This window comes from Scylla paramamosain, chromosome 5 (genome assembly GCF_035594125.1).
Source record: "Scylla paramamosain isolate STU-SP2022 chromosome 5, ASM3559412v1, whole genome shotgun sequence".
Lineage (NCBI taxonomy): Eukaryota > Metazoa > Arthropoda > Malacostraca > Decapoda > Portunidae > Scylla > Scylla paramamosain.
In genome coordinates, this window is record NC_087155.1 from 31,307,556 (window position 1) to 31,317,555 (window position 10,000).

The 10,000-nt window shown below is 42.2% G+C and overlaps 1 protein-coding gene across 18 annotated transcripts in view; it reads right to left on the reverse strand.

Moving 5' to 3' along the window:
* Window positions 1-10,000, reverse strand: part of LOC135100831 (proteoglycan 4-like) — a 149,732-nt gene that overhangs the window by 63,896 nt on the left and 75,836 nt on the right. For 14 of the 18 annotated variants that reach the window (XM_064004250.1, XM_064004248.1, XM_064004247.1 and 11 more), the window contains 2 exons: window positions 2,667-2,849; window positions 549-903 (listed from right to left, as the gene is read on the reverse strand). In XM_064004250.1, coding sequence (XP_063860320.1) covers window positions 549-903; window positions 2,667-2,849 — 538 coding nt within the window. The remainder of the gene's footprint in view (window positions 1-548; window positions 904-2,666; window positions 2,850-10,000) is intronic. The other 4 variants (XM_064004261.1, XM_064004259.1, XM_064004264.1 and 1 more) reach the window with 2 other exon arrangements.

The window sequence follows — 10,000 nt, forward strand, 5'->3', positions numbered from 1 at the left end:
GATGTATTTAATTGACAAATTCTGGCATCCTACAAAACCAAAACTTTAAGTACAAAATGTATGCTTGTGTCCAAGCGCTGTTGAAAATGCTGAATTCCCACCACACAACTAGCAATATTATAATTCTTAGGCTTCTTTTTGTCTTTTGGTTTATCAATTGTTGCCAGTTAAATGCAAGCAATCACTTTTTTTGTGCCAGGTATGACGGTATATCAATTAAAACTGATGGGCGGTATCACATTTTACTGCGGTGTGTGTGTGTGTGTGTGTGTGTGTGTGTGTGTGTGTGTGTGTGTGTGTGTGTGTGTGTGTGTGTGTGTGTGTGTGTGTGTGTGTGTGTGTGTATGATTGCATGAGGTGGACTTTTCCAGTTCTGTAATCATTACGATAATCGTTCATCCAGAGAACTTTATTCCTGTGATGCTAATTGTTTTGGTGAACTATTCCCTAATCCGTGCAGGATAATGCATACACCTTGCTTCCCACCCTCCTGCCACTGTCCTTTGCCTATGGAGGACAACCCTGCGTGTGCCCAGGCCCATGTGTACCTTTGGAGTGTCGCCATGCTACTCCGTCAGAAGGTGTGCGACGGTGGCCCCGGTGCCAGTGTTGCGAAGGTGCCGCAGTGTCGGTGCGGGGTTGTTGGGGTGCCTGGTCGTGCTGGCCCTCTTGGGTGCCGCCTGAAGAGTCAGGGCCACCAGAGGCCCCTCCTCCTACCTCCGGCCCCGTTTCTCCACCGTGAATGCGACCCATCGACTTGGACTTACGAGGCGTGCGTGGCAGCTGCTCCTCGGCAGGTTGTGTGTCGCCTGCGGTTCCGGCACCTTCTGCTGAAGCTCCCGTTGAGGCTCCACCGGCCACTCCGTTGATGTTCACCTGATGCTTCGTGGGCTGCGACGGCGGCTGTGGGGAGAAACAATACTGTTATTAGTCGTAGTTCTCTAAACTTGTTAAATTAATAACTTCATCTAGGAAAAAAACAAGTCATTGAAAGATTTCAAGCCAAAATATAATCATTCTTCTATATAGTAGTATCCAGAAGAATAAGAAAAAGTAATGAAGGTGATGATGATACAATAATTACAACAATAATTATAATCACAAAACCATCATCATCTTCACCATTATCAAAATATAAATAAATAAATAAATTATATATATATATATATATATATATATATATATATATATATATATATATATATATATATATATATATATATATATATATATATATATATATATATATATATATATATATATATATATACACTCCTCATAAAGGATACCAAAAAGCAATCCTATGTAGAAGGAGCAGGTTGGTACAGAAAAGCGGAACCTGACGCCGGACACACTATCACACTACAAAACTGGGAAGCTTAAAGTGTACAGCGTGTGGAGAGAACACGGGTTCGAGATCTCTATCTGTCCTGTCTTAGCAATTCATTAAAAGACGGAAACAGACAGAAAACTTTATTATTGGTCTACTAATAGAAGATTTGAGAATATAAGGAAATCTGGAGAACAATCCCCGTAGACTTACGTGAGGAGCAAGAGAGCGGTAGGAGCTACAAGCAGCACACACATCTTCCTTCAGCCCGTCGCCTTCACCAACTTACCTCGGTGCGACAACAATGACTTTTTTTTTTTATATATATATATATATATATATTGCTTTTGTCTTAAAAAATTCCTTTTGTCTCCGGAAATCCACTGAGAGGAGGCAAGTTGATCTAACCTTCATTTGTACTGTATTATTATTCTACTTATTATTATGTATATTTACTAAAAGCAAAGTGTAGGTTTTAACTGGACAGGTAAGACGCAGCCGCCACGATAGCCACAACAAGTTGTTCCCGCCGCCCAGATGCGCTGCCTTAACAATGAGAGTTAAAGCCACAGATCCATATATACCATTTTTTTTTACCCCATGAAGTCGCGCCCCTCTCCTATATGCAATAGTCACCCCGTAAGTTTCGTGTCCAGAACAAATTAAGACTTTCGCTGACCTTTCTGAATCAGGAACCGGATGTCAACTCTACCTATGTCAGAAGCTTGAGGAAGAGAACCGCCTCACATTAATTTATATCCCACGAGCCAACAAATGATGACCTCTGAATTTTTACAAGCTGGCGTTGTCGCGATCAGTATTTATACGTCATGTTTTAACGAATCTGTGTGGAATAAATCAGAGCTGGAGCCTATTCACCTTTCACTGACCCCGTCGACCTGTGCGACATTTCCATTACAGTGGACCGAGTGAAACATTATCAAGTTAAAGTAATGGAACCTACTCCTTAACAAATACATTTCCTTTGTTGTTGTTTCAAATATTATGCCTCGATTAAAAGTATCCAGCGTGTATTTCAAACACCTGAAAGATGAACTCTGTCTACAACTGAGTTCATGGCCAATATAGCAGCAATGTACAGACTCACTACAACAAAGGTACTAGGATGGTAGCCGGGTCTAAGCTCTAAGGCCCTTACAGCTGGCACACGAGGAAGGCAGCCTGGGCAGGTGTCGGCCGCGAGAGACACCTCTTTCCTTCCCAGGGAGTAATAGTCAAGAGAGGCCCCACGCCAGGCTCTACTTTGTTCTACGTTATTCTGCCTTCTAGTAGAGCCAAGCCTGGGGGTCGGGCCATCCAGGTGACTAGACATTACCTTTTCCACCTCGAGGAGAGGGGCGGCCTCAGGGCCCCTGGCGGAGGGGGGCCGCCTCACCCAGGCGTACTGGGTCTTGTACTCTGACACAAGAAAACTATCATCATCTAGATCTCTGCCTATGGGCCCCTCGGAGCGACTGCGGTGAGCCGGCTGTAGGAAGCGGCGACCGCGCTCCTCAGACTGCAAGGAAAGGTGAGCTGAGGCCTAAAGAAGCATACACGCATACACATACGCACAAACTCAAAGAACCTTAGAGATGAGTGATTTATGCTGTGCATGGATAGCTGTGGTGGGAGTCTGGTGGGTCGTGGTGGTGTGGAGCTGTACGTCATGTGAGATAAATTATATACACATATTCGTACAATAAAAAAAAAAAAAGTGCAATCAGGACACCTGCAAACAAACAGTGAGAGTAAGCGTGTCAGACATTAGTGAGCTGCCTCCGTTGATGACTGAAGGCTAGTGAAAGTAGTAAAAGCTGTTTAAGAGTTAAACAACGGTGCATACGGTGTGCACAGTGGTGAGTGAGTGTAGTGAGCAAGGCGGGGTGCGGGGTGTGGGGCAGAGGAGCGTGATCAAGTGGTGGTTTTCTCCTGATCCAAGTAGGGAGGCAGCAAACATGGCTCCCACAAGCACCTGTCGCCTTAATACTCTAATGATGAAAATTGTTATTGAGCCACAGTCCTTCAGCATCCGTAGCAACCCTTTCTCTGCTCTACGCATAAGCTATTTTAACCATACTTTACTTTATGAAAAGTGCAAAAAGTAAAATAAGTTTTCAAATAAATATTTAAGCAAACTGAACATGATAAGTGACATGTCAACTTCATTTTTCAGAGACAAGTGCGACGAGAGATGGGGCGAGAAAAAAAAAAAAAAAAAAAAAAAAAAAAAAAAAAAAAAATCCAAGGATCGTTACACCCAGGATGCCAACAGCCAGTCACCCACTCGACCGCATCCGCCTCGCTAGGGTGCTCTCCGCGAGGGAGAAAATGGTCGAGTAGTGAAGTAACCAAGACGTGTGTGATGGATCCGTGTTCTCATAATGACGAGGGAAGTGACAGTAACCAAAACGGAAGTAAGAAGTTGAGAGTCCGTCAGTTTTCATGTTGTGTGGAATTTGTTGCGATGTCTAGCAAAGAACGAAAAAGCCACTTTGAACATTATATCAATACTTTCTCAACGATTTGAAGCCAGATATGGAATACAACACTCAAGTGGTTCTACAGAACAATAACTCCATTATCACAACTCATTACAAGCTTATGTAGAAGTGAATAAGTACTATACCCAAAAGATTGTATATATATATATATATATATATATATATATATATATATATATATATATATATATATATATATATATATATATATATATATATATATATATATATATATATATATATATATATATATATATATATATTAATTTACACAAAATGAAGTGCTGAAAATAATGCGTATGCAATACTGAAATCACATCAGAACAGACGAAAATTGAGTTGCTCACATGTAAGGAAATAAACAAGCGGCTTTGAATGCCAGTAAAAAATAGTAAATTACTAATCATATGGATCTTGATTTGTGCTGCGAGTGTTTCACTACAGTATATAAAAAAAAGTAAGTAATAACAATATATGAATAGGTAAATAAAAAAAAAAGTTAAGTCGGCAGCTGAGTGTTTTGCATCAACACCGCGAGAATCCCGATGAAAATATTGTAATAAATGAAGCAAAAACAATAATGATAAAAAAAAAAAAAAATGGATCGACAGCGAAAGACTGATAAATAAACTGACAAACATAATGAAAGAAGCAGGCGTCCAATTGTCGCCTTGTAAAACACCAACCCGAGTCACCGAGTTGAATGGAAGAACGGGCGTCCTGCCCACGGCGGGGACTCCCGCTAAGGGAGACCTGCACGAACAGTAAAGCGAGGAAGAGAAAAAAATAGTTTAAAACAAATTCGTTAATTTGTTTTAGGGCCTCAAAGATAGTAAACTAAGTAAAAGATCCCACGGAAACCTGCACTGTTTCCCTTCATGAGCGTCATCCTCAAGAAAGTAACAAGAATAGGAACAGTACAATGATAATTTCTACAATGAATGTGTCAGAGAGAGAGAGAGAGAGAGAGAGAGAGAGAGAGAGAGAGAGAGAGAGAGAGAGAGAGAGAGAGAGAGAGAGAGAGAGAGAGAGAGAGAGAGAGAGAGAGAGAGAGAGAGAGTCATAAATAGAAAGAAAATGTACGAAACATTGATGATTCAAACAATATTAGTTACGACGATATGATATTTTCCTGAAGGGTGTACAAGCTTAGTGACTCATGTACGTGTGAGCGAAAGGAGACAAGTATGGAAATGAAGGAAGATTCGTGTAACGTGATCACAAAATAAAGTACCTAAGCATGGTACTAGAACAACAGCAGTTTTCCAGTGACAGGTATTCGCTATCAAGTGAACCAATAATAATAATAATAATAATAACAATAATAATAATAATAATAATAATAATAATAATAATAATAATAATAATAATAATAACAATAAAAATTAATTAGAACAAATATTATGGAACAAAAGCTAAACAGCAATAATTGTTCTAAGGACACTCCCAGGTAAAATTTTGGTCAGGAACTTAAACTTCTGAAAAAAAAAAAAAGTGTCTGGAATGAAAAGTGGAAAGCCAGACAATGGAGAAAGTTGCAGAACTAAATTAACGACGCAAGCTAAAAAAGTAAGGCCATGACATCCTAACAAGAAACACGGCACCGAGATGTGGAGCGGATTTATCCTCGTGTGTGGCGATGACATAGTGTGTACGTGAGGAGCAGAAACAAGACGCTCATACCTCGACGATCATTACACAATGAACTGATTTTTTTTTTACCTTCTACTCGTATCTTGCGTTCCTTCATGCTAGACACTTTTCTACACCCACACACACACACACACACGTAATAATCGTCAGCCTTGATGATTCCAGTACAGGGCCAAAACCTCCATAACCTTCACTCGTATGTCTGCTGGTCGCGTGCGAGTCTTTCAGGGCACCCCATCAAAGTCTCTTATCTCATCTCTACAGCAAGTTTTCCGCCTCCCTTTGTCATGGATGCGTTGAAAGTTTCAATGAAAAGAGTTGGGAGTACTGCCTCGAGCCATCAGACAATGACTGGGTCAGCAGCACCTCGGCACAAGAAGGTTAATGGGTCACACAAATGGAATAAAACAACAAAATGCTCCATTGCTCTATAAGGGAACTCATCAGAGAAAGAAAAACCTGACATATAAAGAAAAAAAAGAGTAAAGTTACATAGAAATATCACGAATCGTGGGTGGCAGTAAGGGGGAAGAAATACCATACACTTACTTTCTTGGACTCAAACTTAAATAGGAAAACTGAAACCTTTTCTTTAATAAACACACGGGAGATCAGAAAAAAAAAGTTTGAGGAAAGCAATGAATTGAATTGAACCGATACCAGAGAGAGAGAGAGAGAGAGAGAGAGAGAGAGAGAGAGAGAGAGAGAGAGAGAGAGAGAGAGAGAGAGAGAATGTCAAAGGACGCGTTCTGCTTTAAAGGGCAGGTAATGGAAGAGTCTTGTACGAGTAGTGAAGCCCAACAAGCAGCGGCCACCACCCTCACCCACTCACTGCCACCAATGTTCTGCCATGTACTACCAAAATGTGCAACGTATGGGATGTCGGGCACTTAAGAGAATGCCGGATGAGACGTTTGCGACACTAACTATTCAGCAGTGCTAATCGCGTTAGGAGGCGACTGTGCTGTGACGACTGTTCACGTCCTACGACTCTATGTGGGGAATAATAAGAAAATTAGCCAGAATGACTTAGTAAGTGTGAGTTTAATTGGAACAACAATTTTTTTTTTTTTTATTGACAGTGATATTCAAGTTTAAGGCACAACCATGGAACCACCACGAGTTGTTATCCAAAGTCCGGACACCATGAATATCCCAACGCATTTCTCCTGGATATTATTTTTGTTAACCCTTTGACTCCTCCTTAAATAATATAATGGTCTGGTACAAATTTAAATATAATTTCCTCATACTACTGATAAACTGAATGATAGGATATCTTTAACCTTTTAGAGCAGTTGATTTAGTTTTCCTTAATAAAATAGTCTAACTATTCAAAACAAGTTTCGTGATACCATTAATAAAGTAAGAGTTCACAACTTAGTTATCTCAGTGGTAGCGTACAACAAATTCAAGAAATAATAAATATGGAAAAGAGCGGTGTCTGGGAACTTTTGAGATGAATTTTCTTATGAGCGGAAGAGAGTAGGAAGTGAGTAAGAGCGAAAGGAAAACGGTGAACAAGATAACAATCAGTTACAGAAAGAAGCTTCCTGTCTCGCCTCCCTCCCGTCCTCCCTCATCTGTCCGCCTCCAGAGCTTATCAAGACCCTGATGGTAATAATGATTTTCAGCGACCTTTGCGTTAAACACCTCCAATTTAAGTGAAGATAATGCTGAGGGGGAACTTTAACATTATATCGCGCAAGTAGAGTGGAAATAATTACTGTTCGCGGGGGTTAGATTATACAGCACAATGAAAAGATTGGAGTGAAAAGATTGGAGTCAGTGTACCAGTCAGTCACGCCACACCGCTGCCAGACGTACGATGAAAGAAGCACCCAGCCACGAACATCACACGCAGCTGGGGTACGAGTCTTGTGATGTGTTGCAGTGTTGTATACTTCATTTCCTTACGCTGCAGGAAAGTGGCAAGGCAAGGTATGGGGATTATTACTCATACTAGAAGACCAGTAAGTTCGCTACGTGATGATATTGATCAAAGGGGAGATTTAACTCTCTCTCTCTCTCTCTCTCTCTCTCTCTCTCTCTCTCTCTCTCTCTCTCTCTCTCTCTCTCTCTCTCTCTCTCTCTCTCACACACACACACAGCGGAAGACAATTGAAAAAAAAAAAAAAAATCCAATCCAGTTCTCGTGATAAGCAACTTCACTCCCTTGTTCTGAGATGATGCAGCATAACTGTATTAGTGTCAGCAGAATGATGGGAAAACCTTACAGCGATGCCTTGCAGTGTGTCGCTCGCTTATTAGTATGCTGCGCTTACTTGATCGCAGGCATTCGTGAAAAATGGCCTTGGTGGTTGAAAAATGGATTATACAGTCTTGAAGGTTTAGGCGGGCTTGCATTACTTACGGAGGCTAATATCACCATTTACGAAATCATTCATACAAATTATGTATGAAAAGGAAAAAAAAAAAAAAAAGAACAGAAAACGGGAGCATGCACTTCTGTATAAGGTTTTTGAGACAGTTTCTTGAAGTGAAAGTTGAGTGGCCAAGTACTGACCGGTGTATGACGTGAGCAGGTCTGTGGCTCTGTGCAGTGTGCAGCGTACTCGTCCTCATTTTTGTCCTATACATAAACCATGAACTCCATCATAACAGTTAAAACAACATAACACCTTGACGGCACATCACACACGTCATGCACGTACGGCCCGCGGCGCTAAGGACCCGCTGGGTGTCACGCGTGAGCGGTGCAGCACGGCCCGACGCTGCGTGGTGTGCCGAGGCGCCTCATGACCGTGACGAGGCATGGGTTACCAGGAAATTTCTACGTTTTCTCGAGAAAACTTGGCTAAGGAATCCCAAAAGTTAGGAGGAAATGCAGTTCTCTTTCTGTAAATCCTTTGGTGCTCGTTCGCATGCCGAGGAAGTCTTGGCGGTGATGGGCGTCGCCGCGGCAAGCTGCTGCTGCTGCTGCTGCATGGTACAGTGGCGCGCAGGCTGGCGGGGAGGGATGCCAGGGAGTCAACAACCCGCCAATGCTCACAACACATCCATTACATCCCTCACCTTGGGAGCCAAATCCCACCGCCATTTACAGTGCTGAGGCTTAAGTGTGCAGGAAGACAGTTGTGTGTGTGTGTGTGTGTGTGTGTGTGTGTGTGTGTGTGTGTGTGTGTGTGTGTGTGTGTGTGTGTGTGAACACGATGAATATCAGTCCTCAACACCCCCAAAAACACACTTTCACAACAGCAACGCAACATCATTAAAAAACACTGAAAAAACATGAGGCCGCTCGCGTCTCGGCAGCCACGCGGCTAAAGTAACGAGATTAGATCATAGCATGTTGGATAAAGCGGGGATTAGAGGCAAGTGAACACTCCCGGGACACCAGCAAACGGCGGGTGAGAGGCGGCTTAAAGGGAACATGCAGCTCATGCTCAATAAGCTACGAGTAAACCACTCGTCGGGTTCCTAGTAATGCCGCAGCTCCACCGTGCCTGGTGAGTTTCATGCACTTGGGAAGCACATGGTAACATCCTGCCATCCACGCGGGACATCTTGGGACATAAACCACAAGTGCTTCTTTCAAGTGTAACCATTTCATACACATAAGTAATTGCGACAGTCAGTATGTTAACAAATTAGGACTTACTGACATATTTTGCATACGAAATAGAGGAAAAGGGCACGCTCTGTGAAGGCGTGCAAGGAGGATTGGCATCGAACGAGGAAGAGACCCTGATCTCCCGTCAAGATACAAGGCTCAGTCAAAAGCCCGCCACAGAACAAGGAAATAGGCAGCGCCGTGAGGAGCGGTCACAAAAATCGTACCTTTCTTGTGAATACAAATATGTGCTGAAGTTTATATAAATTTGAGTGTGAAGTTATCCCGGTGAAGGCAACAATTTCCCGCTGCTCAGGCAACCACTTCGCTGCATGTGACTCCTACAGCCAGTGTAAAATGTTTTCTTTAACCACATCGACTTCAGTGGCGGAACTTCATCATGAACTTGATAATAAATAAATGTGTAAGTGACAACATCAATAGATGACGTAATTATCAACAATGAAGCAACTGAATAAACTTAATTTCGCCAGAGGCTGTCGAGGTACTTAATCATCTCGTTTCTGATTACGTTTTCATGCAATTTTCCAACCACAGAGACTCAGTTAATTGGTTTGCAGTTTTCTGCAGCTTTTTCTTGGCACCGAGTTCCGCAAAACTGCTAATTTCGTGGCGCTGTGAGTGTTGCAAGAAATTACAGCTTGGTCATCTCGTTTATAACTCCTTTTTGGAGAAATTTAATCGCGTGTAAGAGTTTCTTCCAGTAAATGTGAGACTTTTGAAGAACATGTGTGGCGATGATTTAGAGCGGGTGTTAAACACACACACACACACACACACACACACCGTCGGCTAGCCATGCAGAGAGAGAGAGAGAGAGAGAGAGAGAGAGAGAGAGAGAGAGAGAGAGAGAGAGAGAGAGAGAGAGAGAGAGAGAGAGAGAGAGAGAGAGAGAGAGAGAGAGAGAGAGAGAGAGAG